The 19,049-nt window shown below is 59.7% G+C and overlaps 1 protein-coding gene across 24 annotated transcripts in view; it reads left to right on the top strand.

Annotated features, from left to right (window-relative positions):
• NRXN2 (neurexin 2) overlaps window positions 1–19,049 on the top strand; it is a 102,448-nt gene continuing 83,399 nt past the window's right edge. For 9 of the 24 annotated variants that reach the window (XM_045578917.1, XM_036430468.2, XM_036430486.2 and 6 more), the window contains exons 1-2: window positions 13–216; window positions 9,022–9,976. In XM_045578917.1, the coding sequence (XP_045434873.1) occupies window positions 9,265–9,976 (712 nt within the window). In that variant the 5' untranslated portion in view covers window positions 13–216; window positions 9,022–9,264. Of the gene's footprint in view, window positions 217–9,021; window positions 9,977–19,049 lie in introns of all 24 variants that reach the window. The other 15 variants (XM_036430467.2, XM_036430472.2, XM_036430473.2 and 12 more) reach the window with 3 other exon arrangements.

Here is a 19,049-nt window from a genome sequence, read left to right on the forward strand (position 1 = left end):
AGTCGGTGTTGCAGGGATGCGGCGGCGGGAGCAGCCGCCCTGACTCGCGGAGCATCCTCCTCCGAGCGGCACCGCGGCGGGCCGGGCGGGGACGCGGCGGGGAGCGAGAGGCTCGAGGCAGCCGACGCCGCCGGCCCCGGTTGTGTCACCCGCCAGAGACGGGGCGGCTCCGGGGTTCTGATCCCCACCCTTCAGTTCCTGGATCCCCCAGACCAGGTACGGGGGGCGGAGGGGGGTGCTGCGGCGGCGGAGATGGGCGGGGGGCGGGAGCCGATCGGCGGAGGGGAGCCATCGGAGGGGCGGGGGAGGCTGGGAGGATAGGTTTGGGGGCGGGGGCGCTGCCGCTGCGAGGCTGGCTGGGTGACAGGAGGCGGGGGACTGGGGGTCGGGGCCTCCCTGAGGAAGGGGCACTGGCCCTGAGCTGGGGTGAACGGAGGTGGGGGAGGAATGGGCAAGGAGACAGGGCTGTGCGGGAGGCTCTGAAGAGGGGGGTCCCCAGTCGGTGCTGGCCCCCAGGTCTGGAGGCAGTGCTCCGCCAGAGGGGCTGGGAGGCTGTTGGGCTCCGAGGGGTCTGCAGGGGAGAAACCAGCCAGGAGCTGAGCTCCGTGGGAGGAGGGGAGGGGGCCGGAGAGGGAGAGAGAGAGAGTAGTGGAGAGGCGAGGAACTGGGGCCAGGCCAAGGGCTTCCTCCTGGGGGGCACCCTGAGGACCAGGCGTTCCTGGGGGATGGGAGCCAAGGAGAGGTTACTGGGAGGGAGCAGAGGGGAAGTGCCAAGGTGTGGAGGCAGAGAGGGGTCTGTGCTGGTGGAGACGGGGGAAAAAGGGGGCTTGAGGAAGAGGAGGGGAAGCTGGTGGGGGAATGGGGTGAGGAGAGGAGACTGGGAAACCCGTAGGAGGGAGCTGCGCTGGGTGGGAGTGCTGGGGCGGTGACTGGGTTATGGTCAGAGTGCTGCAGGGAGGAAGCAGCCGGCCTGGGCTACCCCCACCCCAGAGCGGAGGGGACCTTTCTCAGTCCCAGCCTCCTCCCCGCTGACGGAGACATCTGTCCTGGCTTCTCTGGGCTGGAGTGTGAGCCTTACCCCCTGGAGGGGCCCCAGAAGGCTTCATTGGCTTTGGGGGCTGCTGTCTCCGTGCTCTCAATGCCCCCTGAGTCCCTGCTGAGGGCATTGGGGCTTCCCCGAACCAGCCAGCGCTGGGAGGGGCCGGTCCTTGTGCCTGGAGGTGGACGGGGAAGCCGTCCAGACCCAGAGCGAGGAAAGCAACCTTAGGGGCTGGGTCGTGGCTCTCAGTCCTCTTGGCTGCCGAGGGGCCTTCTGTGCACCTTTGGTTTCATATGTGTGGGGGGTGGGGTGGGCGGGCGGGCGAGGACCTCCCGTTCACTCCCGCCCTCCGTCTTGCCCACCTTCCAGTGTCTGAGCATCCCTTTGGGGGCGGTGGACTGAGGGGTTTGCAGTCTCTGTCTGCTGCCAGGCGGGGAGGAAGGCAGAGGGAGGTCTGCCGGCCTGTCAGCCAGGATGCCTTCTGCTTTGCCGGTGCCTCAGTCACTCCAGTCCCTGCCTCCTGCCTCCAGGCGGGCTGGTGTCAGGCGGTGCTGGATCTTCCGGGGGCAGGGGGGCAGGGTCATTCCCGCCGGAGGAGGTGTTCTCAGACCCACTCTGTCCTCAGAGCCGTAGGGTGGCTGGGATGCCAGCGGGTGGCCCTCCAGGAGCCCAGGCCTGCGCTGGCTTCTCGGCCCGGGCTGAACCCACACTCTGGCCCCCTGAGGGGGGCTGGCCCTGGAGGGACTGCTGGAGACCTGTTCCCTCCAGACTCTGTCTGCCCAGGCCCAGCCGCTCCCTCCGCCCGTCTCTGCCGGCGACACAACCTGACACGGACTCATATGTTCTGTGGTCCCACCCAGACCCACCCCTACACAGGCACACGCACCTGCATACACAATACACCTCCTGGCAGCGTGCCGCCCACTCTCCGCCCAGACAGACTGCCACCTCACAGCTCAGAGACCTCCCCAGGTGCCGGCTGCCATGTACATGCTAGACGCATGGCCCCTACACACTCCCAGAGCCTCAACCCCACACTGCTGGCCTCACTGACACCCCCCCTCCACCCCCCTCCCCAGGCTCCCGCCTCCTCCAGCACACGCAGACTCTTCCACACACACCTTCACTCCCCGGACACGCCCTCCCCTCCCAGACACCCTCCATGCACACCCTCCCACATCCAGCCCTCCCTCCCACGCCCTCACAGGCCGTCAATAGATAACATGTGCCCTCCGGGTCCTAAGCACTTCACGCTAGGCCTTCGGGCACGCGTGTGTGTGCGCACACCGGCACACACGCATGCATGCTGGCAGCCCCGTTACACCTTGGCTCACCCCTAAGCTTCTCTCTCACTCTCATTCTCTCTCCCTCACTTGCTCTCTTATCTTTGTACCTCTGGAAAGCCCCCCGAACCCCAGGCCCTCCCACCCCTCCTGACCACAATCCCTCCTGGTCCAGTCTGCCACCAGCCTCACGGGCCTTCCTCAGCCCTTCCCCTCTCTAGGCGCCCTCCTCAGCACTCACCTCACCCTCAGGGCCTCCCCCCGCCTCGGGCTGACCACGCGGCCCATTCATTCCCCGCTCCGGAGCCCAGCCCCCCACGGGGACACCCCGACTGTGTCTCACAGGCAGCCACGCCTGCTGCTCCATCTGTGGGCGCTCCCTGCCTGGCCTTGTCCGCTCCGGCGGGCCCGGGAACTCCGAGACTCATTCAGCAAAGAATCAGTGCGGGCTGGGCACCTGGGCATTTACAAAGCCACCGCATTTACACCGTGGGGTGGGGTGGGAGCGACGCCCCCCGGGCTCAGCTCTGGCCCCTCAGCAAGCCTCAGTTTCTTCATCTGTAAAATGGGGGTCCTCTATCTACTTCATGGGTTTTTTTTTTGGAAGGGCTAGAGGAGATGATTAGGACAATCAGCACAGTAACAAGTGTACCGGTTGAGAGGGCGCTGTGCTCAGCGCTCAGCGAACTGCGCTTGGCCTCACGCGTTTGTGAGGCACCTGTGAAGCCCGCGGTGAGGAGCCGCTTGTGGCGCCATTGCCATAAGCGTCCACACACATACTGCCGTGGACACCCCGTTTCCAGGCGCATCGTGCTCACCCCCAGGCTTCCCTGAAACCCATCTGTCTCCTCTGCATGGCTGGGCGTCAGAACCCCCTAGCTGTGCCAGCACAGGGGTGGGCACAGGGGGTGGGCACAGCGGTGAGCTCACCCTCCCCACTGCCTCCCCCTCGGCCTCCAGGCAACTGTGTTTCACCCCCCACGCTGCCAAGTCATTCAATCACACCTCGGTCTTCAGCCCACCCATTTCTGCAGCCCACCCACCTGGCAGAGCCTCCTCACGCGCACCTCAGCTGCCACCTCCTGCGCCCCACCCCTTCCCGCTTCTCTTCTTGGACAGAGACCCGCTCAGGGGGACCTGTGCGCCCAGCCGTGCAGCTGGGGAACTCCCGCCATCTTCAGACCCCTCCCTCCGCTCCCCCATCTTCCTGGGCAGGAGGAGGTGCCAGCAAATAGGAGAGGGCCCGGGGAGAAATCTGAATGCCATGCTGCCACTTACAAGCTGTCTGACCTTGGGGGTCCCCTGTGAGGGTCAGTTTCCCCGTCTGTGAAAGGGGCCGCGTAAGACCTGCCTCGCTGACTTCCCTGGCTGGGGTCTGGTGAGAATCAAAGGAAACACGAGACGCACGGAGTTTTGCAAACTGTAAAATGCTGAGATGAGGAGTTTTAAACGTACTCATTAATATAACACATACTTTTCACTTCAGTCCATGCGAGGCACTGTATTAAGTGCTTTGCATATATTCTTAGTTTTGACAACACCATTATTCCCTCTGTTTCACACATGAGAAAACCCAGGACCACAGAAGCTAAGGAACTGGCCCCAGGTCACACAGCTAGACACGGGGAGAACTGCCATTGAACCCAGCTCCAGACTCCGCGCCTCTAACCACTGCACTACCTGTGGACACGCGTGAGGGCTGTCTCTTCTAGGTCCTCAGGGCTGGAAGGAGGGAGGGGACTGTTTGCAGCCTGCCGACCCTGCCGAAGGTTTTAGGGAGGCCAGGGAACCCCCCAAAACACATTGTGAGACTGGAAGGAACCTCTGGGCTTCGCTAGTTGGGTGTCCCCCTTCCGAGTGATTCAGGAGCCCGTCCTGAGCGCCTCTGAGCGGCAGTCATCCTGCCCGGCTCTCACACCCCCGCAGCCAGGGACGCGCCAGCCCCGGGAGGCTGCCTACTCCACTGTTGGCTGCTCCGGATTCCAGCAAGTTTCTCTTTATCTCGAGCCAAAATCTCCCTCCTCGCAACAGCGCCTCTCCCACCTGTCCGCGCTGCCTTCTGGGGCCCCAGAGTGTGTGTAAACCCAGCTCTTCCTCCTGCGCCCGGGGGAGGCCCCTGCTGTCACACTCCCAGCTGGCATGAGCGGGAGCTGGCAGAGGAGAGGACAGCAGAGGGAGGCAGGCATTCCCAGGACTGGAGGTGTGTGTGTGTGTGAGAGTGTGTGTGTGTGTGTGTGTGTGTGAGTGTGTGTGTGAGTGTGTGTGAGTGTGTGTGTGTGAGTGTGTGTGTGTGTGAGTGTGTGTGTGAGTGTGTGTGTGAGTGTGAGTGAGTGTGTGTGTCTGTGAGTATGTGTGTGTGTGAGTGTGTGTGAGTGTGAGTGTGTGTGTGTGAGTGTGTGTGTGTGTGAGTGAGTGTGAGTGTGTGTGAGAGAGTGTGTGTGTGAGTGTGAGTGAGAGAGTGTGTGTGTGAGTGTGTGTGTGTGAGTGAGTGTGTGTGAGTGTGAGAGTGTGAGTGTGTGTGTGTGAGTGTGTGTGTGTGTGAGTGAGTGTGAGTGTGTGTGAGAGAGTGTGTGTGTGAGTGTATGTGTGAGTGCGTGTGTGTGTGTGAGTGTGTGTGTGTGTGTGTGTGAGAGTGAGTGTGGTGTGGATGTGACCCGAGAAGGACGGAGTGGGTGCTGGGAGAAGGCCCCTGGTCAGGGCAAGGGGACTCTCTCGCCCTGGACACGGCACCGTGTGCTCCGTTTGCGCTGGTGGGCACAGCTTAAGGCTTTTGGTCAGACGGGAAGCCCGGGTATGGGAGCGCAGGCGCGTGGGAAGCATCTGGAATGGAAGGCCAGCGGCCTTGGTTTTAGCTTTGCTCTGCTGTATGACCCTGGACAGTCACTGGGCTCCATTTCCACCTTAAAAAAAAAAAAAAAAAGAGAGAGAGAGAGAGAGAGAGAGAGAGAGAGAGAGAGAGAGAGAGGGAGAGAGAGAAGGAGAGAGAGAGAGAGATGCACTCCACGAGCTTAGAGGTCTGTGCCTTCAGGCCTAGGGGCAAACTCAGAGCCTGGCTCATCCGCAGAGGGCAGTGGCCCCGTGAAGGCCCGATCAGAGGGGGGCTCTGAGCCGTCACTGCCTGTGGCCTGTGGCCTGTTCTGGGTAAGGCCACTGCTTACTTGGGCAGATGAATTCATCGTTCTAAGTGCAGGCTCTTTGTCTGTACGCCTGGGGTGACACCCCCACCTCCTGGAACTAGAGGGTTAAACACGCCTCCCGGTCCAGCCTGCACCTGACGCACAGTGCGGAGCCCAAACATTGTAGCCCGGATGGGACAGGGGTGCTGGCCTGGCCGTGCAAGGCGAGCAGGTTGTCAGCCGAGGAGGAGCCAGAAATAATGCAGGAGAGGAGTCAGCGGGGAAGAGAGCAGGACGAGGTCTTGAGAGCAGCCGACTCCCCTCAACCCCACCCGCTCCAGCTCCCATCCCTGCTGGCTCCAGGCTGCTGGGTCCACGTGCGGCAGGGGCGCTGGGAGCTGACCGGGGGCAGAACCCCAGGTTACAACGGAGAGGTCAGCTCCCCAGGGGGCAGCAGCCTGGCCAGCAGTGTGCACGGCAGTGACGTCAGAAGCAGGCAGGATATCCCAAGGCTGCTCCGGCCAGGAGGTGTAGTGTGCACTGGCAGTGGGCGCTGGAGAAGAGGGGGTCTTGGGGAGCAGTGCTTGGACCCTGTGGGTGCATTGCATGAGCCTGGGCGCGGGGCCCTGCACAGCTCCAGTAGACTTGGTAGAGCTGTGCAGGGCAATGGCTCTGAGGCCAGGTGCTGTGGATGGAGCAGGAGCTGCAGAAGGAGGGGCATCAGAGACCAGCAGTGTCCTGGGAGGAAGCATGGCTGTGGGCTGGGTCGGCAGAAACTGGGGCCTGGGGCAAGGGGTGGAGGGAGGGTGAGGACGGTGAGGAGCAGCGGGTGTCCTGGGAGCTGGGTGAGGTGGAAAGGACCCAGGTGTCCTTAGCTCACATTCCCCTTTGGACAGCGCCTGCCTGGCAGGCCTGAAGCCGCCCATGGTCTCTGGAGAGAGGACCGAGGAGGGCCTGGCCTCCAACCGGCCAGCCCTGCAGCCCCCCTGCCCCTGGCACCGAGCCCCGCTGGCCGTGCTGCAGAGCTGCGGGCTGTGGGGAGAATGAGTAATGAGTCTTGAGGGGCTGCAGGCCCAGACCCTGGCTTCCCTCCCAGGGGGCTCCCCTAAGTCGTCTGTCCCCCAAGCTGGCTCACAGACCCGTGCCTGTGCACGGCACCCCCTTCTTCCTCACATGCCACTCCAGATCTTGGCACACACAGACCCGTGGAGTCACCCCCACCTAGACTCACTCATTTGCTGTCAACCTCCCCCCCCAATCAGGTGACATTCTTTCTGGCTCTCAGGACCCAGGCCTGCACCTCCCAGTCTCTGGAGGCCTCTCCCCAATCCTGCACTCTGTCTGTCCCCTGCCAGCTTCCTGATGAGGGCGGCCCTGCCCCCAGGCTTCCAGCAAGCACCCCTCTACAGTCTCCCCAGAAGGTGGGGTTCTCTCACAGAGGGGCTGGGCCAGGAGCAGGGCAGGGTGACTAACACCCCCTCCCTCTCCTGAGCTGAGGGGCGAGTGGACAGCAGCACGGAATCCTATTCCCGCTGCTAGCGGAAATCGATAGCTAATTAATTCCCTCCCCAAAATAGTGTCCAGGAGGTGGGAGCCGGCGGGGCTGGGAGAGGCCGGGCCAGACTGAGACCGAGACCCCAGCAGGGAAGGGAGGGAGGGTGTCACTCAGGAGGGGCTGTGCGTCTGGGGTCACTGAGAAGGGTGTGGCCTTTCCCGCCCCCAAGCCTGAGGGTCCCCCTCCCCTGCCCTGAACTGGAGTGGGGGTACATGTGTGTGGGGGTAAAGGCGTCAATCAGACTGGGAGCAGGTGCTGCATTTAATTTGATTGGCTAATTAGCCCGCGCATGTTAATTACCTCCATTACCCAATGAGCAGAGGCAGTGGCAAAGCTATATATAACCAGGCAGCGAGAGGGAGAGGGGCTGCTTCCGGGACTGCGTCGCAGCCGCTGCCCCTGCCTGGGGACAGCCGGCCCCTGGAGGGGCGCGTGAGCCCCTGTTGGCATTTGTAGGGTTGGGGCTGGGGCAGCGTCAGAAGGAGCCAGATGGAAGGACCTGAGCACTGGGCTTTGGGGGGGTCTATGGGGGATGGCTCCCTAAACACTATCACCGGCTCCTGAAGACTTCCAGCCCCTTCTTCCTTCGGTACACACGTCACTTCAACCACCCTGCCCTCCCCCTCGCTAGGTTATTAGGGAGAACCTAGCTCTCTCTCTTCCTCCATACACCCCAGCTTCCTCCCACATAGCTCTCTGACTCCTCACCACGCCCTTCAACCTGCTCCCTCTCCGTCACCCATCTCCTCTTTGGTTCCCACCTGTCTGAGCTACACCTGTGGTTGCCCTGCCTTTTGTCTCCTTCATGGAGACAGACAGATGTGGATCAGACAGACGTGGATCTAAGTGCCAGGTCCCCGCTGAAGGGCTGTGTGACCTTGGGTAAGTCCCTAGACTTCTCTGTGTGGGCTTCCCCAGCGGTTAATGGGGGTAATGGGACTTCTCAGAGTGACGATGTAAAAGGACATTTGTAAAAATGCCCAGCACCCAGGGCCTTGACAAATGCTGCTTGAATTTGGAATTTAATTTTATCTGTCTCCTCATTCCTTTTCTCCTCACCGGCCGCCTTTCCCCTCCATCACTCTTCTGTCTCCGTCACTGTTCACTCAGTTCCTCTCCCTCCACTTCCCCCTTTTTCCATCTTTCCCTGTCGCTTCCCAAACTCTGGCCCCGCCCTGCTTCTCTCTCAGACTTCTCCCCACCTCCTTCCCTGCCTCCCTCCCCCAAATAAAAATCAATGCAATATTCAGGAGGGTTGTTGGATATAAATAATTACGACTTGGAGTTTAACGAGATGCAAATTCCCCTCCCCTGCGTGGGGTATAAATTGCTCTCTGACAGCCCGTTACAAGGGTAATCATTTCAGAAAGGCAATTTTATGCAAATGAGCCTGCCTGCCTCCTGGTGGCTCCCCCAGCCCTGAATGGGGAGGGGGGGGTGTGTGAAACCGAGAGGGGAAGAGGACCCAGGATTGGGCCAGGTTGAGGCTCAGGACTGGGAGATGGAGGTTGAGGGTGACATATCCAGGTTCATGAAGGATCTGGACTGGTGAGCAGTGTGGTTGGGGGTGGGGGATGGAGAAAAGGAACCAGCCGCCTGTGTCCTTGCCTGGATAGAGGGCTTGGGGCCTGGATGCCTGCGTCCTGGCTGGCTTCTGTCTCTAACCCCTTCCCAGCCATTGATACCATTGACGAATTGACATTTAATTAATCCCAATGAATTATTTAGCCACTTCATTATCCAGCATCAGGAGCTGAGGAGAGGGAGCTGTGGCTGTGGAGGAGCCATGCTCAGGGCTGGGTCGCCGGCAGACAGGAGGCGGGGAGAGGGCTTCTGAGCTGAGCTCCTATGGGCTCCAAGGTGCTACCTGTCCGCACCTCAAGCCACTTAGTGCTCCTGCTCTCCAGGCCAGCGCGGACCCTCCGGTCCTAACGGGAGACCATGTGCGCTTGCTAGTGTGAGGGAAAAGCTGCTAGTGTTGTCTCCCTCGAGCCCCGCATTAACCTTTCCCTTTCTGTCTCCCCGCAGGCATCCCTCCCGCCTCTCCCGTCGGAGCCCGCAGCGGGGGAGGGGCGCCTCCGCCGCGGCTCGGGGAAGCCGGCACCTGGGCCTCCGCGCGCGTCGCCTCCGGGCCAGGCCCATGGCACCGTGAAGCGGCCAGGGAGCCCCGCTCGGCGCGGGGGGCGCCCGGCCCCCTCCCCGCCCCATGCGCCCGCGGCTCTGAAGCCTGAGCGGGGCCGGGGGCCGGGCGGGGCCGGGGCTGCCGGAGGCATGGCGCCCGGGAGCCCGCGGCCGCTGCTGCTGGCGCTGCTGGCGCTGGCGGCGGGCGCGGGCGGCCTGGAGTTCGGCGGCGGCCCCGGGCAGTGGGCGCGCTACGCGCGCTGGGCCGGCGCGGCGGGCAGCGGCGAGCTGAGCTTCAGCCTGCGCACCAACGCCACGCGCGCGCTGCTGCTCTACCTGGACGACGGCGGCGACTGCGACTTCCTGGAGCTGCTGGTGGCGGACGGGCGCCTGCGGCTGCGCTTCACGCTGTCGTGCGCCGAGCCGGCCACGCTGCAGCTGGACACGCCGGTGGCCGACGACCGCTGGCACATGGTGCTGCTCACCCGCGACGCGCGCCGCACGGCGCTGGCGGTGGACGGCGAGGCCCGCGCCGCCGAGGTGCGCTCCAAGCGGCGCGAGATGCAGGTGGCCAGCGACCTGTTCGTGGGCGGCATCCCGCCGGACGTGCGCCTCTCGGCGCTCACGCTCAGCACGGTCAAGTACGAGCCGCCGTTCCGCGGCCTGCTGGCGAACCTGAAGCTGGGCGAGCGGCCCCCCGCGCTGCTGGGCAGCCAGGGCCTGCGCGGCGCCGCCGCCGACCCCCTGTGCGCGCCCGCGCGCAACCCCTGCGCCAACGGCGGCCTCTGCACGGAGCTGGCCCCCGGCGAGGTGGGCTGCGACTGCAGCCACACGGGCTTCGGCGGCAAGTTCTGCAGCGAAGGTGAGCGGGGAGCCGCCGCGGGCGCCCGGGTGCGGGCGGGAGGGCGGGAGGTGCCCGGGGTCCGGCCGGGGAGTGCGCCGCCACGCGGGGGTCGTGAGGCAGAGCCGTGTGAGGACGCCTGTCCCGGGAGACAGTGTGGATAGCTAGTGAGCTCGGAGCGCAGGGGGAGGCGGTGAGAGGAGCGTGGATGGCGTGGGCGGGGCCTCTGAGGGCCTACACCCCCCACTCAGGGGGCCCTGTGGCTCCTTGTGGGTGGCATGTGTGGTCAGGCCCTGGCGAGTGGGGGGAGGGTTAGCGCCCGAGGGCGTGTGGGTCGGGCTGGTGAGGGGGCGTGAGGCGCCCTTGAGGGCTGTGGGCGTGTGTGGGCGGGGCCTCTGCGGGAGTGGGATCAATGTGGGCGGGGCCTCTGAGGGATCGGGTGGGGTCAGTGTGGGCGGGGCCTCTGAGGGAGTGGGAGGGACCTCTGAGGGAGTGGGAGGGGTCAGTGTGAGCGGGGCCTCTGAGGGAGTGAGGGGTCAGTGTGGGCGGGGCCTCTGAGGGATCGGGTGGGGTCAGTGTGGGCGGGGCCTCTGAGATAGAGGGTGGGGTCATGTGGGCGGGGCCTCTGAGGGAGTGGTTTGGTCGGTGTGGGCGGGGCCTCTGAGGGGTCGGGTGGGGTCAGTGTGGGCGGGGCCTCTGCGGCGTGTGGCTGGGGGCCTGTGAGGGAGTCCGGAAGCTGCGGTGGGGTCTGCATGGCTAGGCCTCTGAGGGCTGAGCGGACGACTGGTCGCCAGGGGCGGGATGGGGCCTGCAGGCCTGTGAGGGTCCGCGAAGGACAGGGGCTGGGACCCGCGTTGGGGGGCGTGGTCGGGCCCGGAGGGCGGGGCCGGCGGGAAGCGTGGTCTCCGAGGCTGGGTGGCTGCCGGTGGCTGAGCCCCGGCGTGAGGGCGGCGGGCGAGGGGACGAGGCGCGGGCGGGCGACGGGGCGATTGCTCTACTGGGACGCGGGCTCCAGGACGGTGGGAACCGAGGGCTTCTTCTCCACAGAGTTGGCAGAGCCCCTTCGAAAGCGAAAGAAAAATGCGGGAAAGGGGGGCCGAGGCTTCTCCCGCTCTTGGCTGGGAGATGACGGGCTTGCTGAGGGGCAGAAACATGGCTGGTGGCGTCTCCCGGGAGCTTCTGTTTGCCACATCCAGCCCTGCAGCCGGGCTGTGGAGGAGGCTGGAGTATGGACTCCAATATAGACCCGGATGTGGAATGGGGGCTTGAAAGGAAGGTTTAAGGGGCGGGGGCAGCTTCTGCCAGCTCCCCCAGCTGGAAGGGGCAGAGAGGGCGATGTGAGGGGACTGGGTGGCAGGGCTGCACCAGGCTGGGTGGGCCTTGGTGTCAGGGGGGTGGGGAAGGAGGGACCTGAAGGCTTGTACTCGGGTCTGCCTGGGGAGTGGGGAGAGCGTCCCCATCGCCCTCACCCCTGCTCAGTGCGGCTGTTTCCTGCAGATACGCGCGGACAGGCATGCCTTCCTCTCCCTAGGCACCCCTCGAAGCTGTGGCTGCATAGCGGTTGTGTGTGTCCGCCCAGGAGGGTGTCTCTGGGGAGTGTGTGCACAGGCAGGTGTGTGCCCACAATCCAGGATGGCCCTGGCACTGCTTGGGGGATGGAGCCAAACCCAGCGCAAGCAGTTGTCCGCGTGTGGACAGCCGGGAGGGGCTGAGCCTTGAATTGGGGAAATGGGGACTCCGCCCAGCCCTGTGACTGTGTATCTAGAGCACATGTGTCAAACACAAGGCCCGCGGGCCAAATCCGTCCCGCCAGGCCTTGCAATGTGGCCCGCACCGCGCTGTCATCACTGCACTCCGCTGCGTTTCCATCACAATGACAGTTTATGACTGTTCAGTAAACCTTTCGGCCCTCGATTTAGGCTGGATTTTAGATTTTGGCCCCTTCTCTGATTGAGTTCGACACCCCTAATCTAGAGGAATCCATAAGGAAGGGCTGTGGATGGCTGGTGGGTCATGTGTACAAGGTTGTGGGGTGTATCCTCAGGAACGGTGTTTATGGAGTGAATCTGACACCTTCTCTCCTTCCTCCCAAGGAGCTCAGGTGCTCCCGAAGCTGTGAATGGTGTCTCTGCGTGGCTGCCCGCGCGCCTGGCCGCGAGGAGATGTGTGAACGGGACTGTTTGAACAGTAATGTTTACAGACTGGAGTCCGGTGCCTAGTACAGTGAGGACTACTCACGTGTGAGGGCATGTGCTCGTGTGCAGGTGCCCATGTGCATGTGTTTTAACGTGAGGCCTCGGTAAGGCACCTGGACTCGAGGAATCCTTCTTTCTATGCCCTTTGTGTGGTTCTGGGGTCCCTGTGACCCCTCTCCGTAAAGCCTTCTTAAGAAAATAGGACGAACCACCCTTCCAGCCTGATGGGAGGGAAATCTGAGCCACAGAGGCGCGGGTTGCGGTGACGGGACCGCAGTCTCACTGTGCAGAACTGGGCGTGGGTGTGAGAAACGCGGCCAGTGGCACCCGGGTCCCACAGAGCCCTGGGACCCCATTCTCTGAAAGGACTCCTCGGCCAGCGGCACCAGTGAGCCAAGCAAAGCGTGTGCTTCCCGGCGGGCGAGGGCGGTGTGCTGGGTGTGAGATGCGTGAGAGCACCCGTGCTGAGAGGGACTGTTGTGGGTGTCCTGTGTACATGTGCTGGGCATGTACCGGATGAATGCTTGTGCCAGCTGTGTTGGCGCTGTGAGAGGCGGCTCCGTGTCTGACCCGTTGTGTGTATGTGTGTGTGCTTCATGTGAAAAGGGGAAGGGAGATCCTCTCAGGAGGGAGTCAGACAGCTGGTAGGGGCGGGGCGCCTCCGTGTGTGTAGTATCTGCTGAGTGAGTGGTGCTTTGTCTGTGATAAAAAGGCAGGGAGATCATCCCTGTGTTCCTGGTACCTAATATAGCGCCAGACACTTAGTGGGTGTTTGATAAAGATTTGTGGAGTGAATGGAGAGATATTGCTACGTGCTGGAGAGAATAAGAGCTGGAGGTGAGGCTGTGGATGCACGTGAAAATACGCACGTGTGTACTGTCAGGTGTGAGTGTGCGCGGGCGCCGAGAGGACAAGCACTGTGCCAGCTCCGACCCCGTCCCCACCCTGTGATCCCGTCCCCTCTCCTTACATTTTTGTCCCTTATTTTCTGGGCAGCTTTTGTAACCTACTGTGCTCATTACACTTCTAGTGCATTTTCACCGAGCCAAGGAGGGACGGATCCTCCCCACCCCCCAGGCATCGGGGTTAAGACCCATCGGGGTTAAGCAGGTCTGGCTCCTGATCTCAGACAGAACTCGGGGCTTCCCTGCAAGCTAGAGTTACTTCGTTATTACTTGCTTTGAGTGGTTCTCAACTTTTTCCTAGATTAAGGACATTTAAAAAAGTATTTTATTCAGTTTTTACAGAGAGGAAGGGAGAGAGATAGAGAGTTAGAAACACCAAAGAGAGAGAAACATCGACCAGTTGCCTCCTGCACACCCCCTACTGGGGATGTGCCCGCAACCCAGGTACATGCCCTTGACCCGAATCGAACCTGGGACCTTTCAGTCCGCAGGCCGACGCTCTATCCACTGAGCCAAACTGGTTAGGGCAAGGACATTTTTAAAGTCAGTAATTCACAGTCCCCTTTTCCACGTAGTAGTTATTTTTATGTCTGTTGTGAAAATAGATGACAAAGCTGCCAGCCGTTCAGGAGAGCTTCTGGATGTCTTTGATGTTGTATTTGCGCTGTGGTCCATCGAACACCCTTTAGAAGGAAATAGTTTTAGCTTTGTATGCAAGACACACCCGTCCGCCTTCAGGTATTTGGCTCCCCCTGCCTTCCCAGGCCTGGGCCTCCCCATTGAGTGAGAGTTTCCATGCCAGAAATTTATTTTTCTCCTCTGGGGTGTCTGGCCACAGGGAATGGAGACGGAGCTAAGTATGAGCAGCTGCATGTGTGTTGCTGCAGATTACCCGCCAAAGCTAGGGGAGACAGGAGTTTTGTCGTGGTTTGCGTGTGAACTCCTCCTCATGCTACTTGTGTGTGTAGAGAAAGGGTGCAGGTGTGTGGGAGACTCCCCAGGAGCAGGGGCAGAGGCATGGGACAGTGTCAGGCGTGTACCTTGCTTGGGAGAGAAATAGGTAACGTGCGTGTTGGCAGGGGGTGGATGCGTGTGTCGCACGCGTGTGTTTTGTGAGTTCTTCGGGGATTTCATTCAGCATGTGGTGTTAAGGCCTCCAGGTGGCGGGCCTGAAGGTGTGGCCCGAAGGGGAGTCAGAGATGATGAGACACAGCTAACAACGACCAGAACGGTCCAGTGTGTGGTCACAAGAGCAGATTCTGCAGCCGGACTGCCTGGGCAATGACCTTGGACTTCAACTCTCCCTGTCCTTATCTGTAAAATGGGGACAATAATAGCGCCTCCATTATAGACTTGTGGTGAGGATTACATTAGCTACATCTTGTGACATGCGTGGAATAGTGCCCAGCTTACAGAAAATGCTGGTAAACAGCAGCAAGAGGGCGGCACCAGAGAGGGTACCCAGGAGAGGCAGCGAGGCAGCGTGGCTTCATGATTAGACCACAGACTCCGAGGCTCAGATCTGGGTTTGGACCTGACTTCTCTACCACCACGAAGCCTGTGACAGCAGATGAGCACTGACCTTCACACTGATTTTTTCCTAAGTGGGCATCCCCATGCTGACCTCACAGGTGTGCTGTGGGAATTAGATGAGGTCTGACGCACACTAAGTGGTGAGTAAGTGGCAGTTACTCTTAGAGGCCGAATGCTCTTGGGGTTTTGAGGAACGGGGGAGTTTACCAGTGGGGAGGGTCGGTGATGAAGGGCGTGCTATTTAAGATCGGCCTTGAGAGCCGATTGTATGATTTGGGGAGGCCACTCCAAGCTAAGGAATCAGTGAGGACAAAGGCATGCGAGGCGGGAAGGGTAGGCCTGTCTGCAGAGGGGCACACGGTTGCAGGGAAAATGGTGGCCTCTGAGGCAGGAGCAGCAGGTTGAGACCAGGTCTTGGAGTTTTAAAAAAATATATATATTGATTTTTTTACGGAGAGGAAGGGAGAAGGATACAGAGTTAGAAACATCGATGAGAAAGAAACATCAATCACCTGCCTCCTGCACAATCCCCACTGGGGATGTGCCCGCAACCAAGGTACATGCCCTTGACCAGAATCGAACCTGGGACCCTTCAGTCCGCAGGCCGACACTCTATCCACTGAGCCACACCGGCTAGGGCAGGTCTTGGAGTTTTGACTTAAGTCCTTCAACCAACCTTTATTGGATGCTAACTGCCTCCAGCGTATGGGCAAATAGGACCAGAAGAGAATTCTGAGCAGGTTGATGTTTGGGAAGCTGGGAGTGAGGTGTGGAACGGAGTGGAGGGGTCAGAGTTATGTGGTAGAGAAGCCAGTTGGGAGGCAGTTCAGGAAAGAGCTATGGAGGCCCTGCCCCTTAGTTGCCTGGGGGAGTGGCAGGGAGGTGGTGGCAGCCGTGCTGGCAGCAGGGGTAGTGGTGGCTGAGAGCCATCCCTGAGGCTGGGCTGGGGTCTCTCTCTTGTACGTGGAGGGGTGGGAGGGGCCGAGAGGATGAGACTCCAGTGTGCACGGTCGGAAGCCGGTGGATGGTGGGTGAAAGGAAAGGGGGAAGTCAGCAGGGAGCAGGTTTGGCCGCAGAACATGCATGTGCGGAGTTGGGGTGCCCCTGGGGATTCCTAGACAGAGGAGTCCAGACTGCAACGAGACCAGAGCTTTGAATGGCAGGCGGGGCCGCAGAGGGAGACCTGGGAGTCACACGCGTGGGGCGATGGTATTTGAAGCTCTGGAGTTGGATGAGGTGCCCAAGGAAAAGGCGAAAGACTTCAGAGGAGCATCCAGTCGGGGGGAGGAGGGACAGGAGCAGCTGGAACAAAAGGAGAGTCAGATCACACAGCGGAGGATGAGAGCGTGGGGCCTGGCGGCAGGGAGAGCGCATCGCTGGGTGCAGAGCGTTTTATCTCTTTCATCCTCGGCCACCCCTGAGATGTGAGCGCTGGCCTCTGCGCCGGGACCTGTTGCCCCACCTTTGTCCGTGCTGCCTCCAAAACAGAGCCGGGCCGTCAGCTGTGCCCATGGCTACTGCACTGGGTTTATTGGGGCGCTTGGGGACGGCATTTGATCAGGTACCAGTAACTGGCCCCGATCTCTCGGGCCACAGTCCCCCCCTAAGTTGGGATGGGACGAGGGTGCTCCTGTGTCTGTGCCAGCGGTCCCTGCACTGAGAGAGGCTGGTGCAAACCCACCCGGAGACCCTCAGTCCTCGGAGCCCTCAAGGAAGAGCTCACTTGCCATGAAGATACACAGCTCGCTTCCATCCAGCTCCTTCCGGTGGAAATCTCCCTGCAGGCTGCCGTGCCTGCCTCCACCAGAGTGTTGGAGCGGTTTAACCTCCTCGATGACTCAGGATGTCCCGACTCCGCAGGTACTACCCTGGGTGGTCCCGTCTTTGAGGTTTGAAACGATGCTCGGCTGCTGGAATATTGACTTCTTTATTATTAATATTATTTTTTAATTTAAAAAACATTTTTAAATTTATTTTTATTATTTTTAAAAATATATTTTATTGTTTTTTTTTTTTTTTAAACCGCGAGGAAGGGAGAGGGATAGAGAGTTAGAAACATCGATTAGCGGCCTCCTGCACACCTCCTATTGGGGATGTGCCTGCAACCAAGGTACATGTCCTTGACCAGAATTGAACCTGGGACCCTAGAGTCTAGGACCCTGGAGCGTAGGCTCTATCCACTGAGCCAAACTGGTTAGGGCTTTAAATTGATTTTTAGAGAGAGAAGAAGGGAGAGAAAGAGAGAGACATCGATTGGCTGCCTCCTGCACATCCCCTATTGGGGATCGAGTCCACAACTCAGGCATGTGCCCAACTGGGAATCGAACCCGAACCCTTTTGGTGTACTGACAACGCCCAACCAACGGAGCCACACTGGCAGGGCTAGACTTTTGAATTCTTACCTTAGCCTTTTCTAGTTTTCCCATCTCCGTCTAAGGAGGAGTTGTCAGGTAGCAAGTCATCTCCATCGCTCTGTGTGTGAACTTGGAGCTCGGCAGCCCCAGCATGGTGGGTTGCATGTCACAAACAGTGGAGTCGGGTAGCCTCTGAGGTTCTCCCGTGAGAAAATGGCAGTTTTCATGCATGACTATTATGTGTCAGCTTTGACAGCTAAGAACCGTTTCTTCTCTCTTGTTCTGGTCTTCATCGCTGTCCTCACCAAGGAATCTGCTGGAATCACATTTGTGTTGGGCAAGACAATACCATCTATGCCCTTGGGTGGGGCGGCACAACCTGCGGGTGTGAGGTCACGTGTGTGGACCCACTGTCAGTGCGAACACCCGGTACCTGTGGTCCTCACAGTTTCCGTGGTTGGAAATAGCTCGGGGCAGAATGGGACCACCAGCTCCAGGGAGTGACTGCTGAAAGACCCAGATGTTCTCACGGACAGCTCACGTGGCAGCATGGCTAAGAGCATGGGCTGCTGGGGTTCGAATCCCCGCTTTGCCACTTGCTAACTGTGTGAACGTGGGCATTTACCTAGTCACAGGGTTCTTCAATGTCCTGCTCTGTAAAGTGGGAGTTACAATGTTGTTTAAGGACGAAACGAGTTAATGTACGGAAATCCGTTGCCATCTGCCAGGCACTGTTCTTGCTCCCGTGATTGTCAATCCTAGTGGCCAGGGAAGGCTTCAAGGAGAGGTGGGACTTGGCCAGGTCTTGCAGTGACTGAGTGACATTTGTGGGGCTGGAGAGGAAAGGACAGGGCTTTCCCATCAGGGAAACAGCCTAAATGAGGAGTCCCGTGGGCCAGGCAGAGGCTGTGAGTCAGGGGCCTCCGGGGGAGAGGGAGGAGACCAAGACCTTTGTGATTTGTGGGAGGTGAAATCAGTCTTGACTTCCAGGCCAAGCATGCAGTTTCACCGGAAGTTTTTCTTGTTGTTTTGTTTTGTTAATCCTCACACGAGGATATTTTCCCATTGATTTTTAAGGAGAGTGGAAGAGAGAGGGAAAGAGAGAGAAACACATTGATTGGTTGCCTCCTGCATGCACACTGATTCTGGTTGGGGAAGAGGCTGCAACCGAGGTATGGGCCCTTGACCAGAATCAAACCCGGGACCCTTCAGTCCACAGGCCGATGCTCTATCCACTGAGCCAAACCGGCTGGCGCTCATTGAAAGTTTTATTTATTTATTTATTAAATTTCTTTATTGATTAAGGTGTCACATATTTGTCCTCATCCCTCTCATTGCAAGTTTTAAAGCCGAACAGGGTTGGGCTCAGATTTTGCCGCTGCCCCTCAGGATCAGTATGATCTTGGAAAAGTTTCTTCCGCTTTCTGAGCCTTGGTTTTTCCATCTCTCCCAGGGAGTAGTAGCAGTGTCCACGCCCAGGGGATGGTGGTGAGGAAATGACACAGTACATGGAAACAGCCAGGATTGCTTTCTATTATTCATTCAACAAACACAGCCATGTGTTTTCCTGATCCAGGAACTGTGCAAGCAGCTCGATAGAGAGAGATGAATGAGACATTCTCCTCGCTCTTGGATATCTCACAGTCCAGTCAGGAAGCAGAGATGGAAACACAGGACAGACCCGATAACGGGATAATGACACAATGTGCATATGGAGAGCAGGCTTGCTCTGCCCAGGAGGTCACTTCAGAACACAGAGCTAGCCGAAACCGATTTGGCTCAGTGGAAAGAGCGTCGGCCTGCGCACTGAAAGGTCCCGGGTTCGTTCCTGTCAAGGGCGCGTACCTTGGTTGTGGGCACATCCCCAGTGGGGGGTGTGCAGGAGGCAGCTGGTCGATGTATCTCTCTCATTGACGTTTCTAACTCTATCCCTTTCAGTTCCTCTCTGTGTAAAATCAATAAAACATAAAAAAAAGAAAAAAAAGAACAGAGCTATATTGACCGGGTCTTTTTTTTTTTTTTTTTAAAACACACAACATTTTATTGAATTTTTACAGAGAGGAAGGGAAAGGGATAGAGAGCCAGCAACATCGATGAGAGAGAAACA

This window comes from Pipistrellus kuhlii, unplaced genomic scaffold (assembly GCF_014108245.1).
Source record: "Pipistrellus kuhlii isolate mPipKuh1 unplaced genomic scaffold, mPipKuh1.p scaffold_m20_p_109, whole genome shotgun sequence".
In the NCBI taxonomy this organism is placed as follows: Eukaryota; Metazoa; Chordata; class Mammalia; order Chiroptera; family Vespertilionidae; genus Pipistrellus; species Pipistrellus kuhlii.